Source organism: Primulina huaijiensis, chromosome 9 (assembly GCF_012295235.1).
Source record: "Primulina huaijiensis isolate GDHJ02 chromosome 9, ASM1229523v2, whole genome shotgun sequence".
Taxonomy (NCBI): Eukaryota; Viridiplantae; Streptophyta; class Magnoliopsida; order Lamiales; family Gesneriaceae; genus Primulina; species Primulina huaijiensis.
The window spans coordinates 15,976,979-16,000,211 of NC_133314.1; the positions used below are offsets into that span (position 1 = coordinate 15,976,979).

General features: G+C 33.8%; 2 protein-coding genes across 6 annotated transcripts; both read left to right on the forward strand.

Moving 5' to 3' along the window:
- Positions 1–4,316: 4,316 nt before the first annotated feature.
- Positions 4,317–6,037, forward strand: LOC140984912 (WRKY transcription factor 22-like). Its single transcript, XM_073452601.1, has 3 exons — positions 4,317–4,785; positions 4,967–5,080; positions 5,567–6,037. The coding sequence occupies exons 1-3, from the start codon at positions 4,376–4,378 to the stop codon at positions 6,021–6,023; spliced, it is 981 nt and encodes a 326-aa protein (XP_073308702.1). The 5' UTR covers positions 4,317–4,375; the 3' UTR covers positions 6,024–6,037.
- A 7,755-nt stretch (positions 6,038–13,792) lies between these two features.
- Positions 13,793–23,233, forward strand: LOC140984288 (uncharacterized). Of its 5 annotated transcripts, none has more exons than XM_073451578.1 (7): positions 13,793–14,208; positions 15,517–15,837; positions 17,233–17,295; positions 17,674–17,826; positions 20,787–21,124; positions 21,634–22,138; positions 22,463–23,233. In XM_073451578.1, the coding sequence occupies exons 1-7, from the start codon at positions 14,118–14,120 to the stop codon at positions 22,966–22,968; spliced, it is 1,977 nt and encodes a 658-aa protein (XP_073307679.1). In that variant the 5' UTR covers positions 13,793–14,117; the 3' UTR covers positions 22,969–23,233. The 5 variants fall into 5 exon arrangements, with proteins under 5 accessions (XP_073307679.1, XP_073307681.1, XP_073307678.1 ...); XM_073451577.1 differs by having other exon boundaries at positions 13,794–14,208; positions 15,517–15,849; XM_073451581.1 differs by having other exon boundaries at positions 13,794–14,208; positions 15,525–15,849.

A 23,233-nucleotide genomic window follows, 5' to 3' on the forward strand; every position in this document is an offset into this window, starting at 1 on the left:
GGACATTGAGTGCCAGTGGATCAAAAGATATGCGGCTAAGCTTGAATAAAATTTTTTTTTAAATGACAATTGAACCGACAATCACTATCTTTTGATTTGTACTGGATAAAATGTGTTAACACAACTATAAAATCATGTTAGTCAGGTAAACCTGACAAAAAAAACTTTGTATGATAGACTTGTCCGAGAAAGTGTTAATAAGAGAAATCAAACTCATGATCATTGGTCAAACTATTACCAAATCCATCAACTTAAACATCCATCAGAGGTGACTGCTTTGTTTTTTATTTGGGGTAACGTGATTTATTCCATATCATAACCTGAAATTATGTTTATAATGTTTTTGCCTACTCCTTTTTAAACATAAACAAAATCTATTGACAACATACATCATTTCGAATATCACTCACTTTTTTGGTAAAAACTTGTGTGATATTGTCTCATGAGTCGTATTTTGTGATACAGATATCTTATTTTAGTCATCCATGAAAAAACATTACTTTTTATGCTAAGAGTATTACTTTTTATGCTGAATATCGATAGGATTGAGTCATCTCACAGATAAAGATTCGTGAGACCGTCTCACAAGATACCTACTCCGCTTTTTTTATGTGTTATTTGATATGTATACATCTCAATTAAGCTATACTTGAAATTCCAGCATTATTATCTTTAACTCATTTATGGAGCAAATAATTAAAATTTTCGAATAAATTTGTATAACTAAGAAGGTCCGATACATCTGTAGCCATCTACCCCAAATAAATGTCCATCCTCCCTAAGGGAGCTAAAGTCGTGTTTTACCTACCTATAACGTACTTGCTAATGCTCTCATTGAAAGCAACGATATATGCACCATATTACTATTGATAGGATTTTTTTAGATGAAAATATGCGACTTAAGGATATAATTAAATGTTATTTAGAAAATTGAGACATAGATAAATTCTTTTTTTAACGAGGATATACTATATTATTAGCTGATATTAGTAGCATTTCATCGCTTGGAATATTCATTTTAATTTCCTAAGATGACATGTATATAGTTGATTTTGTATCTTAGTTTTTCTTACAAATATTTTCAGTTATATGTTACAATATTTTAGGCTTAGTAAATAGAAATTAAGCAAATGAAAAGACTAAGAAAACTCGAATGAAAGAAACACGAAAACATGAGCTTTAAAAGCTGCCTAGCTTCTCAGCGTCCCATGTGCGGCCTGGACAGGGCAGGCACCTAAGGTCCCCATTGTGCTCAGGTTAGGCGCTCCTATTTTAGGAGCCTCAGTGCCGTAGGTGCGGCCTGGGATGTTTCTCAGGCGAGCGAATGGCACCCGTAAAGTGGAGCTTAAGCACTTGGGTGCTGTTTGTCGATCGATGCGAGTTTTTCATGGATCAGTGCATTCCATATTGTGTCTTTTGATGTTATTCGTCAAATTTTTGGACCAACGGACTCCCAAATTGATGAAACAATATGTCCCTGCAGATAGATCGAACTTGTGATTTTCAGTTTTGTTATCATAAGAGAAGTTGTATCTCGGGACAAAATTTCCAACCACCGAAGCGAGACAAATTGTTCTTAAAGACATAATGTTCAACCTAACCTCAACTTTTACTATTGTTATCTTCAAGGTTTCATCACAAATAGATATAACCACATTCAGGGACATAGCCATGAAATTTTTTCATCATGGGCTCTGATTCAACGGAGACTAGGCTAAAGCTTGGCGGAATAATAAATATTTTGATTACAAATGGGCTTAACAAAAATTTAACCTAGTCTATGATTAAAATATATAATAATCTTATTTTTTTTTATTTTTTTACCATGTGCTGGAGTCCACCCCAGCCTTTGGGGTGGCTCCGTCCCTGACTACATTAAATTATGATATTTTTATAAGAAAATAAAGAGTTAAATATTAATATGTTACAAACATACAATATATTATTCACTTGCCGACCACCTACAATGCCCCATAGCTAAACCGAACCAAAAACTGGCGTATCTAAATCCATATTTCACTTGTCCTTTTTATGGTTAGGCAATCGATCATTAGTTTATATGAAAAGCACACACGTATAATAATTGTGTGTTTAATCTATAACTAGAGCTGAATTGTTTAATTAATAAAGAAACTTGTCAAATATTTGGTTAACTACCATAAATATATACAGGAAAATTACAATTTTAGTCTTGTAGATTTGTCTATTTGCAATTTTGATGCTTCATGTATTCGAATATCAATTTTAATCCATTGTCTTTATTTAATTATTATTTTTCACTTCTGTGACTGACCTGATGGTGACACGTTATATCATATCATTGATAAAAATCGAATAAAATTTCTAAAAAGTGAATGATAAATGATTAAAACTCAATTTTAACAACATAAAAAACTCAATGATAATCCAGCATGGACCACTATTTATAAATGTAATGTGATGTTTAATCCTTTTTTATGGAATGGATATTTCACCCCATGTTCTTCCTTTTAGTATTAAAAAAAAACCCAAACTACCCTTCTCATCCATTTTCAACTAAAAAAATGTATTTATCATTTGATTATTGTATCAATCTCGATCAGCTTAATCGATCAAACAAATATATTATTCAAGGAAAATAGTTAAATTTATCGATAAGGGCCGATCCTATAGGCTTGTGTGTTGGTACGTTTTCAGTCGAGAAGTTGTCATTATATCTTCAATTTGGATGAAATTATGCTACTAATTACGGGTTTACAGCGGGATTAACCTCTTAATTAGGTTTTTACATTCGTTTATTGATCTTTCCTAGCCTTGTAGCCGTTGCCTAGTTAATGAATTTGCTATCGGAATTTCCAGCCCTTACAAATGGAGTGTGAAGACGTAATTTGATTAATCAAATCACATTAACAACTTTTGTTATATATGTACTTACATATATATTTTTATAATTTTTGTATTTTGGTCAGTCTTAATAATGTATCTTTCAATTTTTATCTATTTTATTTTATTTTCCGTTGAAAGTAATGGTGTGACACTGCACTAATCAGCACTTCATTAGCTCATATTATCGTCACGTCGGGAAAAAATATTAAAACTAGAAAAAATAAAGATAGCAGACTAAATATATTTGACAACATAGTTGACTAATTAAATTGGAAAGAGAACAATATGTATTAACAAAAATGCTATTTTTTAAAAATGTATATATAACTAAGTAAAAATGCAACATTGATGTTGCATGTATTACTAGTTTCAATAGGAATCACTAATATGATTTATTAGTTTTATTTGCATTCTGCTTTTTTTTATGAAGATGGAACCTGGAATTAGTGTTCTTCTGTGTGCACTGAGTAAATTTTGGATTAACACAGTAATATGCGAAAATGTTATTTTCTTAAATTTCGGTCTAATTCTCAAATTTACTATATTGGGGTACAAATTGAATCATTTTTCATTAATATATTTTTTTTATAGGAACAAGATTATCAAGAAAAATCAACCCCGGCCAAAGAAAACCTGATCCTAATGTAAACATGACAGAGTCAATATTATTGCTTTTTGTAAACAAGCCATAAACATCACCTTTCAAAGGGCCTCTAATTTCAATTTTCAATATAACCATTCAAAGTCAGTCAATAATCCAAACTATATATGAAAGCTTGGATTCGATGAAAGCGTGTGATAATTATAATACACACATTTTCCCCTTTGACAACAAGCAAAAGTCAACGAAAGCCTAATTTTTTGAATATTAATTAGTAGACAAAACGAGTTGAAGTCCAAATATATTGCGGGCCTTCAGCTTATGGAAAGAAACTCTTAATATAAAATAAAAATAAAAAAATAATGAGATGATGCCTTAATATATTGATATATATAATTATTAAGAAAATCATCATATAATTATTTTCCCCTGCATTTAGTCTGATTTTTGTATGAGTGTTGACATGACAACGAAAATTGCTGAAATAATACGAAGAGATACTGACATGATATTGGATATTGTTCGACACTATATGTCTGGAACATGCCGCACTCAAGCGAAAATTGGATTGAATGTGCAAAACCAAAAATAAATTTAGTGTACTAAGGTCAAATTTAAACTAGTTAGAGTATATAAAGCCTATATTGGACAAATTACATGAGCTAATTAGGAAGCATAATTTTATTCATTTTAATAAAATTTATTTAAGAAATTTGAATATATTTATTACTATTTTAAAAAAAAATTTAGTGGCAGGTCCTATTTCGGCTCTAAATGGTTGAATCAGTCGTTTGCATTACTATATATATATAGTCATATGTCTATATTTCCTTGTAATTTAATATTTCGTTGCTTGACAACTGTTTATTAAAACATTCCTGAAAATTCAAGAACCAATAACTATTTTTGATGGCTGACGTTGTGGATAGCATGGAGGATTGGAGCCTTCAAGCCATAGTCAGACAATCCAGCGGCGATCATTCGACAAAGATTCTCGACATGAACAACGAAGATCAGAAGCCGGACGTGGGGTTTTCGGGCATCCATCACGAGTTTCATTCCAGTTATCCAGACTTTTTCGACATGTCGATTGGTTCCTGCAGTGATGAATTAGAAGATCTTTACAAGCCCTTTTACCCTGGAATCTGCCATCCTCTTCCCAGTCAGAAATCAGGTCCCGAGTTTCAAGAAAATCGACCCGGAAACGACTTTGAAGACAAGCAGCAGGCCCATGAATCTGATCGATCATCAGGGACTAGTACTGATTGTGTTGCTAATAAAGCTGATGGAGAAGCTTATACACCAAAATATAAGAGAAGGTGCGTGTGTATAAAGAATATTTCAAACTTCCAACAAAGGTTTTTTAGGGTTTTAAACTACAGAAAGTAACAGTTATTTTATATATGTATATAGTTGTCTATAAATATTTTGATCAAAGTATAATCCCTTAATTATTTAGATGTAACTGGAGTAGTTATGCAATATATATAAATTCCACAGGAAGAATCAGCAAAAAAGAGTGATGATTCAAGTTTCTGCAGATGGCCTCGGTTCTGACTTGTGGGCTTGGCGCAAATATGGACAGAAACCTATCAAGGGCTCACCCTATCCCAGGTAATTCAATCTCTCTAGCTCAGTACTAAATTCAGAAACGACAGATATATTTTTTAAGACATGACGTGTGCCAAAATATCTAAGAAAAGATACTAGCTAAGCCAAGACCTCCTCAGACGTCGCAAATTTCGAAACTCCAGAGGTTTGTTTTCCATTCTTCTTCTAAATTAACCGATCATCCACTCGTCGATAGATAAGGGGAAACCCATTCAATCATTACTACGTTTCTATAGAATGATAGATTCCAATCCCGGTTTCGGTCGAAAAGTCATTAGTTATGGCAATTTCATTACTTGGTATTTTCTTTATCGAACTAGCTTTATGCATATATATAGAAAATAGAAATTAAAGGTATTTTTATATATGCACATCTAAGAATGAATATTTTTTTTAATAACATATTTAACAAATGTTGAAGATATTACATTGAATATATAATTATTTAGTTTAAAATTAATTAAACCCATTTTTTTCCATGATGTACAGAAGCTATTACAGGTGTAGTAGCTCAAAGGGCTGTTTGGCAAGGAAGCAAGTGGAGCAGAGTTGCAGTGATCCAGGAATGTTTATCATAACCTACACAGCAGAGCACAGCCATAGCCAGCCAACTCGAAGAAACTCGTTAGCTGGTACTGTCAGGCAGAAGTTTTCTAATCCCAAGAGCCCAAATCACACACCCAAACGAGACGCTAACATTGCCATTACAGTCTCTCCAATAACCCTTCTCGAGGCAGCTTCATCCAATGAAGAGATCATTAGAATCAAACAGGAGATCATAAAAGAAGAAGATCATATATTACCCGTCTCGAGTGATGTTGGCGTCGACGACGATCACTATAATGAGTTCGACGTCTCGGCTTCCATGTTCAACGATGACTTCTTCTCGGGTCTGGATTTTCTTGATGGGCTTGTTCCAGATCGATTGTCGTGCAAGAACCTGTAGATGAATATCAATTTTTTTTTCAAATTTTCAATTCTAATTTTAATGAAATATGTAAGTTGTATCTATTAAACAGCAAGGAATCATCGATCCATTAAATTTATCTTCCACAATACGAGATTGCGTTTAAATTTATGGTTTTGATTAGTATGCGGGAATTTGATATTGGGAAATGATTTTAATAATGAATTTCATACGGAACAAAGAATTTGTATATTTGAAATTCATTATAATTATTAATGAAACTTGAAAATGTTTAAATTGATTTAAAATCCACTTGAATTTAGTTCATCCAAACAAATCAAAGATTTCAAAACCATCATTCCAGATGCATCCCAATTAAAAAAACACTTTATATACAGTTTTGATATATTGCACACTCACCGTGCACAATTATGTGAGCACGGATACTAACTTTTTCTTCCAACTTTACCCTTATATGATACTAATATTACACTTTTGTTTTTGTCTTTTTTTAAAAAAAAATTTCAACACACTTTTATTTTTATTTTTTTATTTCAACAATTCAAATATCAATTTAATCCCTCCATAATTTGTCAAATTTCACTTTGGTCCATTGATAATGATAAAAAAAATTGTACACACATCGCGTGTGCAGAGTAACTAGTATATATATATATATACATGCTTGACACTTTTGTACAGTGTCCCTTCAGAAATCTTATTTGTTGTGAGTTTTCTGTAAAGCGTGTACAATATTTGACAAAGCAAACTCTATTAATAAGAGTGAAACTTTGATATGCAAATAGACAAATATACAAAACAAAAATCATAATTTTCCCTATATATATAAAGTTAATTGTAAAGTACATACAAATGGTATTTCATAAAAATTGTTACAACTAAGAACTTATTAGAATATTTTGCAACTTTAGTAAATATTAGTAATTTCCTATATATGAAAGTCGGAAGAAGCCAAGAGAAAAAGTTAGATCGATTCAAGAAAAAATCAATTAAATTTATGTTAAATGAAAACTCCATCAAGTATATGGAGAATGGACGAAATTGTTGTGAAAAAGTAAAAATTTACGGTAAAAAATAAAAATCTCAAACTCTTAAAATTATCACACTACACACTTTATAATATTTTTCTCTCAACTCAATTGTGTTTTTCTTCACAAATGAGAGATCTATTTATAGAAAATTTTTACAAATAATCCAAAAATAAAATACATCATTACCTACATCATCACACACTAATTTTCAATATTCAACACCTAATTTTACCTAATTTTCAACATTCAACATTCACATTTTCAACACAAATATTTATCACATTTTTTAATAATTTTTCAACACTCCCCCTTGTGATGATGATCATAATGATTGTATACATTACGTGTTTTTATACTGCCTCGTTAAAAACCTTACTAGGAAAAACCCATTGGGATAAAAACCATAGTAAGGGAAAAAGAGTGCAGTCACGTAAACTCCCCCTCATGTTGACACGAACAATTCTTCACAAATTTCGTAGATTGCGCATCCCAATATTATATATGTGCTTTCTGAATATTGTCGTAGGAAGTGCCTTTGTGAAGAGATCTGATGAGTTTTCACTTGATTGAATGTGACGAACATCAATACATTTATTCTTCTCAAGCTCCTTGGTGAATGCGAAGAACTTAGGAGGAATATGTTTAGTTCTGTCGCTTTTTATGTATCCTTCTTTCATTTGAGCAACACATGCAGCATTATCTTCATATAGTATCACAGGCTTCTCGTCGAATGATAATCCGCATGAGATTTGGATATGTTGAGTCATTGATTTTAACCACACACATTCACGGCTTGCTTCATGTAGTGCAATAATCTCGGCATGATTTGATGAAGTTGTTACAAGTGTTTGTTTCTGTGAACGCCAAGAAATTGCAGTGCCTCCACGAGTAAATACATATCCAGTTTGAGAACGTGCTTTGTGTGGATCAGATAAGTATCCAGCATCGGCATAACCAATTATACTTGGATTAGCATCTTTTGAATACAAAAGTCCCAAGTCTGTCGTTCCTCGTAGATAACGGAATATATGTTTAATTCCGTTCCAATGTCTCTTTGTTGGATATGTGCTAAATCTTGCCAATAAATTTACGGCAAAAGATATATCAGGCCTTGTACAATTTGTAAGATACATAAGGGCACCGATAGCACTTAGATATGGTACTTCTGGACCAAGAATATCTTCATCATCTTCACATGGACGGAATGGATCCTTTTCTATGTTTAATGATCTAACAACCATTGGAGTACTTAAAGGATTTGATTTGTCCATATTAAAACGTTTAAGGATCTTTTCTGTATAATTTGTCTGGTGAACAAATATTCCACATTCTTTTTGTTCAATTTGTAAACCCAGACAATACTTGGTTTTTCCAAGATCCTTCATTTCAAATTCTTCTTTCAAGTATGACACAACTTCTTGAATTTCCTTATTTGTTCCAATGATGTTTAAATCATCAACATATACAGCAATAATTACGCATCCGGATGTTGTTTTCTTAATGAAAACACAAGGGCATATTGAATTATTTACATATCCCTTTTTCATCAAGTGATCACTTAGCCTATTATACCACATTCTGCCGGATTGCTTCAACCCATATAATGATCTTAGTAATTTCACAGAATAACATTCTCTGGGTTTTGAACTTTGTGCTTCAGGCATCTTAAATCCTTCAGGGATTTTCATATATATATTACTATCAAGTGATCCATATAAGTAGGCTGTAACAACATCCATAAGACGCATTTCTAAATTTTCAGATACTGCCAAGCTAATCAAATACCGAAACGTAATTGCATCCATCACAGGAGAATACGTTTCTTCATAATCAATTCCAGGCCTTTGAGAAAAACCTTGTGCAACAAGTCGAGCTTTATATCTTACTATTTCATTTTTCTCATTTCGCTTTCGAATAAAAACCCATTTGTATCCAACAGGTTTTACACCTTCAGGTGTAAGGACTATAGGTCCAAAAACATTACGTTTATTTAGCGAATCCAATTCAACCTGGATGGCATCTTTCCATTTTATCCAATCCTGCCGATTTTTACATTCACCAAAAGATTTTGGTTCATGATCTTCATTATCATTTATGATGTCGATTGCCACATTATAAGAAAATATATCATCAATTTCTTCTATATCTTTTCGGTTCCATATTTTTCCAGTATTAATATAATTGATAGAGATTTCATGATTCTCGTCAGTTTGTGGTTCTGACAAAACATTTTCATCATCATGTGTTTCTTCAGGAACATCATTCTCTATTTTGTGATCATTATGTGTTTCTTCAGGAACATCATTCTCTATTTTGTGATCATTGTGTTTCTCTATGAATTTTCTTTTTCGAGGATTTTTATCCTTGGAACCAACTGGCCTTCCACGCTTCAGGCGTTTAATGACATCATGACTATCTTCAATTTGTTTCTTCGGAATTTCAATTCGAGCAGGGGCATTTGCAGCATGTATATATGATTTAGTTACCCCTTTTGTGTCTGCAAATGCATCTGGTATTTGATTTGCTATTCTTTGCAAGTGCACAATTTGCTGTACATCTTTTTCACATTGTTTTGTTCTTGGATCCAGATGTAACAATGATGATACATACCATGTAATTTCTTTTTCGGTATGTTTCTGTTCTCCCCCTAACATTGGGAAGATTTCCTCATTAAAATGACAATCAGCAAAACGTGCTGTGAACACGTCGCCTGTCTGTGGTTCAAGATATCGAATGATCGATGGACTATCATAACCAATATAAATTCCAATCTTTCTTTGAGGTCCCATTTTCTTTCGTTGAGGTGGTGCAATAGGCACATACACCATACATCCAAAAATTCTCAGATGAGAAATGTCTGGTTCTTTACCAAATGCAAGCTGCAATGGGGAGTATTTATGATATGCACTTGGTCTGATGCGAATTAATGAAGCAGCATGTAAAATTGCATGTCCCCATATAGAAATAGGGAGCTTTGTTTTCATAATCATTGGTCTAGCAATCATTTGCAGACGTTTAATCAATGATTCAGCCAATCCATTTTGAGTATGTACATGAGCAACAGGATGCTCAACAATGATTCCCATAGACATACAATAATCATTGAAAGTCTGGGAAGTAAATTCACCAGCATTATCAAGTCTAATTTTCTTGATTGTATAATCGGGAAATTGATTCCTCAATTTTATTATTTGAGCAAGTAATCTTGCAAATGCAACATTTCGAGTTGACAATAAACATACATGTGACCATCTGCTGGAGGCATCAATCAATACCATAAAGTATCTGAATGGTCCACATGGTGGATGGATTGGTCCACAAATATCACCCTGAATACGTTCAAGAAACATTGGTGATTCAGTTTGGATTTTGGCTGGTGATGGTCTTATAATAAGTTTTCCAAGAGAACATGCTTTACATTGAAACTTATTATTCTGAAAGATCTTCTGGTCTTTCAATGGATGACCATGTGTATTTTCTATAATTCTTCGCATCATTGTTGAACCAGGATGTCCTAATCGATCATGCCAATTGGTTAATATTGAAGAATTATCAATTACCATGTTTGATTCAATGGGACGTATATGTGTATAATGCAATCCAGTAGGGAGCATTGGTAGTTTTTCAATCACATATTTCTTTCCTGATTTATATGTGGTAAGACACATATATTTCTCATTCCCTTCATTCATTGTTTGAGTATCATACCCATGGGAATATATATCATTAAAACTCAACAAATTTCTTTTCGATTGTGGTGAATATAAAGCATCATTGATCAAAAATTTTGTACCATTAGGTAACAAAAATTGTGCTTTACCACATCCTTTAATCAAGTCTACAGGACCTGATATTGTATTCACCGTTGTTTTTGTTGGTTTTAGTTCCAAGAAATATCTTTTATCTCGGAGGATAGTGTGCGTTGTACCACTATCGGGTATGCAAACTTCAGCTTTGCTCATAGCATTTTCCATATTTGAACTTCAAAAAATATGCAATGAAAAAAAATTAATGACAATACATATTTAAATATAACACATATCATAATTGTACAATAAAACATTATCATATAAATACATGAAAAATAAATTATTGTACATTTATATTCTACCACTATATTGTTCATTTTCAGAGAAATCATTGAGAAAATCTGCAGCATCAATATTGTTCATTTCTATCCCACCAACATATTGATCATTTCCAGAGAAATCATTCATAAAATCAGCAGCATCAAAATGAGTTGAATCACTCAAACGGTCACTTCGCTCAGTGAAGTTGGTCTCCTTTTCTTTCCCCTTTATCGATTCTTTATAAAGTTTGCAAAGATGCTCAGGGGCTCGACAAATACGAGACCAATGTCCTGGAGTACCGCATCTGAAACAAGAACTTTCAAATCTTTTCGAGTGATTTTCATTAACACTCATGTTTTCTTGATGCCTTTTCTGTGGATGGTTTGGGACGTTATTTTGAGATGAGTTATAGAAATAACTATCTCGATTATTTTCAAAACCACGGCCGCGTCCACGACCACGACCACTTCCTCGTCCACGTCCACGTCCACGACCTCGACCTCGACCTCGACCTCGACCAAAACCTTGTCTTTGAATTTGATTTTGGTTTCCAGGTTTAAATTCATTTTTACTTACAGCATTTACTTCTGGAAATGCTGTTGATCCAGTGGGTCGGGACTGATGATTTCTCATTAATAGCTCGTTGTTCTTTTCCGCCACAAGAAGACAGGCGATGAGTTCAGAATATCTCGCAAATCCACGCACTCTATATTGTTGCTGTAGTGTTATATTTGATGCGTGAAACGTGGAAAATGTTTTTTCAAGCATTTCCGATTCTGTAACCTCATGTCCACAAAATTTTAACTGCGAGATTATTCTATACATCGCTGAATTGTAATCACTGACTTTTTTAAAGTCTTGGAATCTTAACATATTCCATTCATCACGGGCGGTCGGAAGTATAACTTCCCTTATATGTTCAAATCTCTCTTTTAATCCTTTCCACAGAGCCATGGGATCTTTTTCGATGAGATATTCACATTTTAAACCTTCATCAAGGTGTCGTCGTAAAAATATTATAGCTTTTGCTTTTTCTTGTGATGAAGATATACCATTTTCTTTAATGGTCTCGCTTAGACCCAATGACTCAAGATGCATTTCTACATCAAGAGTCCATGGCATATAGTTTTTCCCAGTAATATCAAGAGCGATGAATTCGAGCTTTGCCAAGTTTGCCATGGTGGTACTAAAAATTACGATGCATTTTATTAGTTAATGAATATTGCAATACAAAGTAATGGATAAACAACAAGTACAAGTATTCGTAAAAATAAAGAAAACACACGAGGAGGATATTCTCCGATAAATACAAGACTGGTGAGTATGATAACCAAAATAATTAAAAATAACCTCGTGAAAGCCATCTTCTTTTTTTCTTCGAAAATTTGATGAAGAATAATTTTTAGAGAAGAAGAGAAAGTTGGAGTGATTGAATGTATTTGTGAGATTGTATTTATAGAGCAAAAACTAGCCGTTTTGTTACCGTTTATTACCGTTGGTGTATAAGAAAATAAATGTATGTATTTGTATAATTTTATGGTAATAATATGGTGTATATAATATTAGTCATATTTAAATAATTATGTATATCATATCACATTATTATAATTAGGTGTCATAAGTTATTTTGTTTAAAAAACCTTATAGGCTTTTATACTTGTCGTATCCCTTACCGGGAGTGTGGGATGTCGTCTTAACATCCTCCCAGGATTTATAACAAGTTTTTGAAAAAATTATTTTTATTATTTCTAACAATAACATTATATTATATATTACATATATAAACAATAAATAAATAACAGTAAAATAAATATTATTACTTTTGTTACCTTTTTCTTCTGTTCGGAGCTTGGAAAAATATGGAGGACTTTTAGAGCTTCGTGCTGATAACGTGTTGTGAAAAAGTAAAAATTTACGGTAAAAAGTAAAAATCTCAAACTCTTAAAATTATCACACTACACACTTTATAATATTTTTCTCTCAACTCAATTGTGTTTTTCTTCACAAATGAGAGATCTATTTATAGAAATTTTTTACAAATAATCCAAAAATAAAATACATCATTACCTACATCATCACACACTAATTTTCAATATTCAACACCTAATTTTACCTAATTTTCAACATTCAACATTTACATTTTCGACACAAATATTTTCACATTTTTTAAATAATTTTTCAACAGAAATAGCATTTAATTCAATAAAAAGATAATTATAATTATCTACACACACATGCAAGGGTAAAACAAGTAAACAACCACTATATTATAAAATTCTGTATTATTCGATTGAGTGGAATATTTATTCATTTAATCAAATTCGATCGTCTTATAAATTTTATATCGTTTAGTTCGAAAGATGAGATTATAAATAATATATAATAATATAAAGATTATAAATCGTTATGTACGGATAACAAAGTAATAAAATACTATAATTATTTATAGAAAGACGAATTTTGGATTTAAAATCTTTGAATGTCTCGTTATGACAAATAGTGACTTAGATTTCCATATTTTCACTCTATATATAAGTCGTGCTTGTTAGGTAAGAATTTAAAATCGCATTTCACAATCTTGGAAAAGCACGCGTAGCAATATATTCAGGTTCAGAGGATAACGTGTGACGCCACGCGCTCTTGAACATATCCCTCAATTTTATACTTTTCCCGAAAAGTATAAATACACTCACCTTCCAATCATCATTTCGTGCCCTAGTTTCTTTCTTCCCCTCGGCCGCAACATGAGCCTTCGCCTGAATTTACCTTTCCACTATTCAAATCTCCCTCTTTCCTCTTATTTTCCATCGATAATCCGCCTCATATGTCATTTGACTGCGTTCTACAGCTTCAGTTCAGCTCAGATTTGATAGATTAGTTCAAAACATTGTCGGATTTGCGAGGTGAGTATAGTTTCGAATGGAAATATTGTTGAATTTGTCAGGGGTTGTGGTTCCATGGTGTTCCTGGGGTTGAATTGAAGCTGCGGTGGCGGTTGCGTGGGTAGAATCATGGGATCAGACGAGGGTTTTGGAGGAGGTGTGGTGGTGACCGAAGTTGGGCGGCTCTCTGGGGGTGCATGCAGCTCAGGGATTCAAAAAGGTGAGCTTCTCGAAGGTGTATGGACCTTTGTTCTAGGATTTGGTTTTGGTTGTGTTTGTATTGAGATAACTTTTCTGAGTTTCCATTTTTAAAACTTTTGATGGTCTAATTACCAAGTCAATATTGTTTAAATAAACTAGATTGACGAAATCGCAAATAATTTATGCTGATGTATTTTGGGTCACTGGAAGGGTCACTGGAAATCTCGGTTTGTTTAATTTGTTTATGACTGCAATGGAGTATTGCTTCTTTATTCAGTTTTGGTTGCCCGTGTTAAATTCAGCATTAGTTATTCCTGTACAAAGACTCTAAATGGTGGAAATTTTACTGCTACTTTGCACAGCGAAATTGTTATGCAATGATGGTGCTTGTTTTCCTATTATTTACTTCAACAATTGTTATATGGATTTGTGGTAGTTGCAATTGATATTATGAGTAGTGTTTCTTTTGTTTTTACTCACCATTTGTTATACTTGGTTACCTAAAAAATGATTTTAGCATAAAATGTGCTTTATGATGTAGAGTATGCTCCTCCACTTTTTCCGTTCATTGAAAGCATTCCCGGGTAACGACAATGCATTTATACCATTTGGGGCATAGTTGTAACGGGCGCAAAGGGGTCCTGGAGCCTGAGGCGACGCCTTATCGAAGCAAGCAGCATTATCAATTTTTAGAAAAATATATTTATCTACTATGCTATTATATGAGAAAAATGTTAATATTTAGGTTGTGCAGAGAATTTTTTTTATAATAACACATTTAGCTACTTATTTCTTAGGGTTTGGGGGTTTTTGGATCGTTGCTTTTCTGATTCTTATATCTCAGGGTTTGGGCTATGTTTGATAGTAAAGAATAGGCAGTCAATTATTGTTAAAAAAACCAATAAAGTCAAACGCGACTTCTCTTAAATTTTTTTAAAAAAGAAAATCCTTCCCAGGCGAGCGCTCGCCTAGTCTCGCATGAGTATACTGCACCCAGGCAGGCTCCTTGGTGACGCCTCACACCTTTTACAACTATGATATGGGGCTTACCCCTGTGTGAAGGCACTGCAGTAAGGTTGAACTATTTAGTAACCTTACTGCCACTGTGGATTTAAAGTGTTATACACTCGACTCTGAGTACCTTTATCTGTTATTTTGTGCTTTGTTTTATTCAATGCTTTATTTAGTTTATGGATGATTCGAGAGGTAAAACATATTATCTAGTTTCGCTTTGACATATTGTGCTGCATGGTATCTGATGTTGCTGATTGAAGGCCTTCAATTCATCTATAACTGACCCTGTTTCGAAATATGATTATCTTGGAAGATATTCAGGTTGATGACATGTCAGTGCCAGCTTCACGGGGAAAGATACCTGTTTCTGAACTTTGTAGGCAAGCTTCCCAACCCCCTAGTTTGCCCAACAAGAATATTGCAAATAATTCTGGCTTGGAGAATAGGAATTCTCCTTCCTTGGCACTGGATGTAGGGGATAAGCTTTTAATTGGGAGAACTGGTGAAATACCAAGAAGCAATAGTGTGTGCTCTAAAAGATTAGGGATGGTATCAATGGAAGTTTCTGATAGTAAATCTGGACTATTAGATGCAGAAGGAATGTCTCTTGAGTTTGTGTCGTATCCTGGAAGCAGTAATACTTCAGGTACCCGTCTAATAATTTTTGTTGACCGTGCTGTAAGTGAATCAATCCCCGAGATGAAAGTACCTTCGTTTTTAATACTTTTTTTTATTTGCCCCTAAATACATGTTTTGATGTTGAGAATTATAACGCATCCCCTTTTGTTTGTTCCTATCTGAGCAGAAAACCTTCAATTTGCTCCTTAGTTATGTTCTCCCCATTGTCAGCGTAGATGGTAGACACCCTAGTTCCATCATAATAATTTATTGACAGTATATCCATGTCTCATGAATTAGCACTTTTTTATGATACTGGCGTGTTATTCATCACAACGTCATTGTGGTCGTCGTATTGTTTGAAAGATGGAAATTTAATGTTTAATATACCTGTATACTCAATCTCGTATTTTCTTTTTGGTGCTTTTGGGAGTAATGGTTGTGTTAAATTTTGTATACACGTGTTGTACATATTATGGTACAAGAACACTAAGCTACTAGAAAGGATTTCTAAGCTAGAATTTAAGCACAGGAGTTTGAGTGGAATCAGATATCCATCTTATCAACAATGTTTGTACCAACTGACATCCGGTTTTGGATGAAATGAGTACCATTTGATTGATGTCAATGATCTTTAATGCATATCAAAATTTACTAATTATATTGTGTGATAAAAATCTTCTGGAATCATGGAAGGAGGATAATGTTGACAATGTATAAGGCTACACGTGTTTTTCTCTGAATTTTTTTTGTTGTTTTTGGCGAAATATTTTGGATCACCATTCCATTTATAGAGACGCGACTTACAAAATGATTGCAGAGTGCCCATGACAATTGATTCTCTCTCTTGAATATTTATTTTTTTTACTCGCTATTTTTCCTTTGAGGGATTTACTCAATAATTTAGTTCTCTTTTCATGAGCACACAGTAGTATCCAGTCAATTAACTGTGTACGTGTTTTTTTGTTCTCGTGCACATTTTCTTCTCCATGTCAAAAATTGCAACTATATGTAAGAAAACTTACATATTTAGCTTTTGTTGCAAAAAATTTTCTTATAAAATATCATGTATGTAGCTTAGTTATGTAACATTTTGGCGTTTTATCATTTTCTTTGAGGATTTGGATTTGTCCACCAACTTTTTTCTATTTGAATCAATTATCTCCATACAATCATCACTGGCAAGCCTAGGTGGATGAAGTAATTGAACCATCAAATGCAATATGTAATCGCACCTGTTCTGGCTTGAAATAGAGTTAACAGAGTATCTATAATGCCTATTCTTGACTCTTGAGTGACAATGAAATAAAGTCTTATTCCTTGTGACTTGCTGGAGCATTTGTTTTGTTCAGAAGTCTGCAACTTTCTCAAAACAATTCACTTATGGTATTTCAATTTACTCTTTATACAGAGAAAACCCAAATGGTTAAGCAAAGAAAAAGTTCACTCATCAAACCTGGGGATAACAGAAATGGTAATTTTTTTTACCTTAAAGTGTCATTTCTGTAGCCTAGTTATGTAACATTTTGGTGTTCTTTACTTCTTTTCTAGAGTCTCATCCTTTTGAGTATTTGGATTTTATCCTCCAAGTTGTTTTTAATTGAATCAATTATCTTTAACTAATCATCATTGGCAAGCCTGTGTGGAAGAACTAATTGAACCATTAAATGGATATGTAGTTACACCTATTCTGGCTTGAACTAGCATTAACATAGTATATATAATGCCTATTCTCGAGTGCCAATGAAATAAAGTCTATTCCATATGACCTGCTGGAGTATTTCTGTGTTTGTGAAGTCTGCAACTTTCTCAACCCATTCACTTATGGTATTCCATTTTACTCTTTATACAGAGAAAACCCAAGTGGCTAAGCAAAGGAAAAGTTCACTTATCAAACGTGGGGATAAAAGAAATGGTAAAATGTACAAGAATAGATGCGATTCAATCTACTTGAAGAATGGCTTGGTTAGCTTCAATTCAGCTGCAGCAGGGAATAACTTTTTCGGTATGTATTGGGTTATTCCTTATCTTTCTGTCATTGATGGGCCAAATTTCTTTTCATGTTATGGCTTCAAATGACTTTTAGCTCGAGGAATAGATACTTGATATTTTTCAAATATGAATTGAAACATTATGATGATTGCATTGAAAATAACGGTTTTTTGGGACAAATTGGTCTGTGGCTCACCATCAAATATGTATTTAGTTATTAGGGGGAAATTCCACTTGAAAAAGTAATGGTAGAGCTGCGCTCTTTTTTTTTTTTTTGATAGGAAACTAATTTTATTATAATATTAAGAGGTTACACCATATGCGTGGATCCGCAACACGTTACAAGAAAACTAACTTAAAACACAACGCAAAGACATCGTCACAAGATTCTCATGACCATACAAATTTCCAGTCTCTAACCAAATCTGAAATACATAAATGATAGTACTCTTCCAAATTTGTTGTCAAAGATACGACCCTGAATTTTATTTTTTCCCAGACTTGATCGACGGATTCCGACACATCTTCAAATACTCTGCTATTCCTTTCCAACCACAGGGACCAAAATATGCCGTGAATTATCATATACCAGAATCTGCTGAATTTTTTCGGTATGGGACACCCGGAGTCCAACTTAAAAAGATCTTTAGCTAGCCTCGGGAAGGCCCATTGAAATCCCAACTCTTTTAGAACTTTCATCCAGATACCTCTTGAAAATGAGCGATGGAGAAGTAGATGATCTTGATTCTCCTCATTTTTTCGACATAAGCAACACCATTGAGGACTTAAAACGCAATCCTTCCACCTTCTTTGCACCGAGTCGCACGTAGGCAGCTTCCCCAAGGACACGATCCACGAGAAAATCTTAATCTTCTGTGGGACTTGTACTTTCCAGATATTATGAAATAAGCTGAATAAAGGAAAATCGGAAATAGGGAAAAAAGAATTATAGAAAGATCGAACAGAGAACAACCCTGAAGGGTCCCCCAACCAAACTCTGAAATCCTCTATACCCATCTGCAATCTGACACTCTCTAAGACCACTAACAGAATAGTGAACTCACCTAGCTCTCCCTCGGTAAGATCTCTTCTAAACCTCACATCCCAAATGATTGAAGAATTAACCCCACTATTGACGACATCTACGAAATGAATGATAGGTTCGTTTTTTTGGTAGAGCCGCGCTCTTATTTTTACATGGTTATTGGTTTGATTCTTCGTACTGTTTATGTGGGCTGTGTGGTGGTGCTATGATGATTTAATGGAGGAGTTAATTACGCTGGTGAAGTGGCAAGGTAGAAAAATTTTATTTGTAATTTGAACAATGTTTTGTAATGGTTAAAAAGAGTATTAATTAAAAGGTTTACCTATAAATATTTGAGTGAGTATTTAAGAGATTATAAATGAATTTACAAAACAATTCCTGAGGCTGCCGCGTTTTTAATAATTACTATCAATACTGCATACACTTTGTGCCCATTAACTATGTGAGAACGTTTAATGTTTTTACGTTTTAAATTTAATGCATCATATATCAGTATTAATATCAGTATTAAAATAAATGAGGTATTTTAGAAAATAAAATATACTTTAAGATATATACTAAAATATATAAATTTAATGTTTCATAGTATCGGTAATAGTAATATAGAAAATAAAAAATATATATCAAAAGTTTAACGGATCAAGAGAATGTATACGAAATATAAGAAGAGGTGTGAATGTGTACGAAATATAGGAAGAGGTGTTTTAGGATGTATAAGACACACAAAAAGAGACCATAGTGGGTACTCTATGTTCCTCTTGCGTGATCATGTCATCATGTGGCATAGATGATTAATATTTTGTTGGCCAACAATGTGCAGATAACCCTATTTTTAACGGGAATGTCTACTTAAAACTGTACTGTTGGAAATTTGGGCACTGGTGTTTACAAAAACTAATAATATGTTGGGAGAGATGTGTTGATAATTAATCACACATTTTCTGGAAATTTGTTGGACTAACTGATATATCTGCAAAACATGTTTTATTTTTCACATTTTTTAGTTTTGGAGGAGTCTAAGAAAATCGATGTTTAAGAAGTTGTACTCTAATGGCTGTCATCTGGTGATCATGTGGCATAGGTGGGTACTCTAGGTTCCTCCCTCTTGCGTGATCATGTGGCACAGATAATTGGTGGCAAACAACGTGCAGATAACCCTATTTTTTTCGGGAATGTCTAATTAAAACTATAGTGTTGGAAATTTGGGCACTGGTGTTTACAAAAAGTAATAATATGTTGGGAGAGATGTGGTGATAATTAGTCACGCATGTTTTGGAAATTTGTTGGACTAACTGATATATCTGCAGAACATGTTTTATTTTTCACATTTTTTAGTTTTGGAGGAGTCTAAGAAAATCGATGTTTATGAAGTTCTACTCCAATGGCTGTCATCTAGTGTATAACTGGAGGGGAATGGTAGAATTTAAAGCATCACTTTCTTAGTTCTGTTTGTTTATCGGTTGTGTGTTTGTTTCCATTTTTATAGGGATCTGTTGCTGTTTCTATGCCTTACTTTAGTAGTTCACAGGCGTAGCTGTTTTTAATTACCTTGTTTTTTGTTATTCTACATTGCTACTCAATGTCTTCCATTCTATAATATATCTATCGTCAAAAGGAAATGGTTCAGAGGTTTAGTATTTTCTCGGCAAACGATGCATTTCTGATGTGTTACTGCAGTTTTAAGATCAAATGTTGTTAGATTGATAGCGTCAAGTCTATGAAAGATGGGAAAGATCTCCAGGAGTGATGACTATATTTCTCTTAGTTATTAATTATTATTTTTCCCATAATCTGCATTGTTTTAACTTCTCAATGCACAATGAAAACATAGCATTTTGATCAACTATAGAGTTCCTTCATTAATTTTCCAGCATTTATATTTGATATTATTTTTTTAGATCAATTAGCTGATTATGAACAAGTTTCAGGAATCTATGATTTAAAAGCTGATGTTTTTGACATCACGAAGTATCTCAATGAGATTCCTCTTGATGAGATTCTGCATGGAAAGTATCACTGTCCTATTATTGCCAATGGCAAGGAAAAGAAAGCAGTGAATTCAAACAGCAGTGTTTTGCAGTCGGTAAGAAAGGCCTACTCTGTTCTTCAGGCTAGGAAGGTTTTGCAGGCTGAAAAATGTGCTGAAATTGATCACAGTTGCAACCAAAAGGTTTCAACTAGCTTGATCGCTGCTAGTTCCTCGACAAGCCAAAGTGACAGTGACAAAGGAGAGAGTTGTGATGCAGATCCACCATCCTTTGACAAGGTATGTTTGGATACTGGACTACGGAGTTTTGTCTGAACTCTATCAAGTTCCTAGGGATGGCGTGTGGTGATAAATTAATTAATATTTCTGTATAGTTGAAATCATATTCTTGATGCGGCCCAGAAACTCCTTACTCGTTTTTAGGGTGTGATAAAGAATCTCTCTGATTTTATCCTTGCTCCGGATGCTCACTCACATGGAGTGCAACAATAAACTTTTGGAGCTAGTGTCTTTATCACTGTCAGTTTTGTTCTCAGCTATAAATTAGGAAAATATTAATGTATGCATTTTAGGATTAAAGCATTTAATTTCTTTTATCAATTCCTCGTTGAATTAGTCTGCCTTTGTTGACTACAAATATTAGATTTATGGACCGAAACTCTACCAATATATGTGATTCTTAATGATGGCATACCTCATCATACTTAAGAATTATATCATACTTCTGAAGTGCATCTAATTGGTTTTGAAGTTTGATATAGTGAGTTGACTGAAGGTTATCTTTGAAGGTTCAAGAATCTGTTGCGAAGATGAATGTATCTACCGTGATTTCTGATTCCCCTCTATATCAGCCAAAAGAAATCTTGGAGCTGCTCGCGCTTTCTCCACCGAAGGATTTGGAATCGTTTCTCTTTGATGTGGCCAAGCCTGCATCATCTTTTTTGAAACAAGGCAATGATCCTCGTTTGGGGAAATCGGTTTCTCACCGAGCTGGCTTACCACCTTTTCCTTGGTCCAATTCATTTTCTGGACATAATAAGTTGGGTGCTGATGCCAGTAAGTTATCTGCAAGTCGGACAATATGGCAAGGTAGATGGGTAAAAGTTAGAAATTCTACTGCCCTTCAGAGAGGTTCTACTGATTTACAGATGGACCTAGAATCACTAACATTTGATCTCAGTTTAATGCCTATAGTTAACCGTAAATCTGAGGGTCCAGAACGTCAAATTGCTCCAACTGAAAAGCTTCTTCCCCCTTCGGAAGCATGCTCAACTTCTAAGATACCTGCAGCAGGTAAATCTCATCTAAGCCCCCCTTGTTTCAATTTGTAATTATTGTACTTCATATCAGATAATTTGTCTTATCTATATTATCCCTGTACTCTAATTAACTCTAATTATTTTATCATGAAAATACTGATTTGGATTAATTTAACCCACAACAGAAAGACTAGTCAGATGAAATATGCACTAATGAGAAAGTCATTTATTGTACTATTGTCATGAAAGCTTTTTGTGGCACGCCTGTTTAGACAAGCATGAGATTAAACTGCTGGATCCTTGGCATTAATTACTTCATGTGTATACGTTGTCTCATGTTGGCTGGTTGGTGCGCCAGATGAGCACTCCCCCATCTATGCTGCCGCTCAAGCCCTTTGTGAATTGGCTACTAATTCCTCAAACAAAAATCCCCATTCAACTGTTAAGTTGCTCGGAAAACCTTCCCAGATTGCCATGAAAGCTTGTAAATCTAAAGCCATGGAGAGATCTGATAAATTTTCCCATCCGCCAAAATCAATAAATGGAACCACGAACCTGATAAAACTTGGTGATGAAGGGTTTCCTTCAAAGAAGCTCAAGCTCACAACAGATGTAAGAAACACCTACAACAGTCGTACTGATTCCCCAAAAAAACAAGCATTAAAATGGTCTTCTCCAGAACTTGTTAGATCACCTCCCATGAAACAATTCAGGGAGTCGAAACCAGAAATAGATCGTTACAACATCAACCTTGTAAAGAAACCATATATGATGAAACCGCCATGTGCTGCTGATAGGCCGGGTATGGGTCAACAGAAGCTCAGGAAAGTCGTTCCAATGAAGTGGAATCGACCCGAAGGTTAGCTAAATTCCTGTAATGTAAATTCACTTATATCTTGTTTTGTTTGTCATTTGCTCCCAATCATCAATTCGTTGTATATAAATTGTGTCAAATTTAGGTAGAACGTGGTAATGTCATTCGATGTTGTGTACCAATATTCGAATTAGGGAAGTCGAATGTTAGACACGAAACAGACAGAAAGAGTACCTTTTCCTTTTCTTTTTTTTTTTTCGCCTGGCCTTGTGTAGATAATTGTTTAGGCAGTTGGATGTGCCGTTCTTCTTTCCA

What these genes read in the sequence shown, in the direction of transcription:
- LOC140984912 (XM_073452601.1), top strand. Translation starts at nt 4,376, where the DNA reads ATGGCTGACGTTGTGGATAGCATGGAGGATTGGAGCCTTCAAGCCATA. An exon ending in ACACCAAAATATAAGAGAAG is followed by an intron (nt 4,786 to 4,966) that starts GTGCGTGTGTAT and finishes TAAATTCCACAG; the next exon opens with GAAGAATCAGCAAAAAAGAG. An exon ending in AAGGGCTCACCCTATCCCAG is followed by an intron (nt 5,081 to 5,566) that starts GTAATTCAATCT and finishes CATGATGTACAG; the next exon opens with AAGCTATTACAGGTGTAGTA.
- LOC140984288 (XM_073451577.1), top strand. Translation starts at nt 14,118, where the DNA reads ATGGGATCAGACGAGGGTTTTGGAGGAGGTGTGGTGGTGACCGAAGTT. An exon ending in CAGCTCAGGGATTCAAAAAG is followed by an intron (nt 14,209 to 15,516) that starts GTGAGCTTCTCG and finishes TTATCTTGGAAG; the next exon opens with ATATTCAGGTTGATGACATG. An exon ending in TTCTAAGATACCTGCAGCAG is followed by an intron (nt 22,139 to 22,462) that starts GTAAATCTCATC and finishes TTGGTGCGCCAG; the next exon opens with ATGAGCACTCCCCCATCTAT.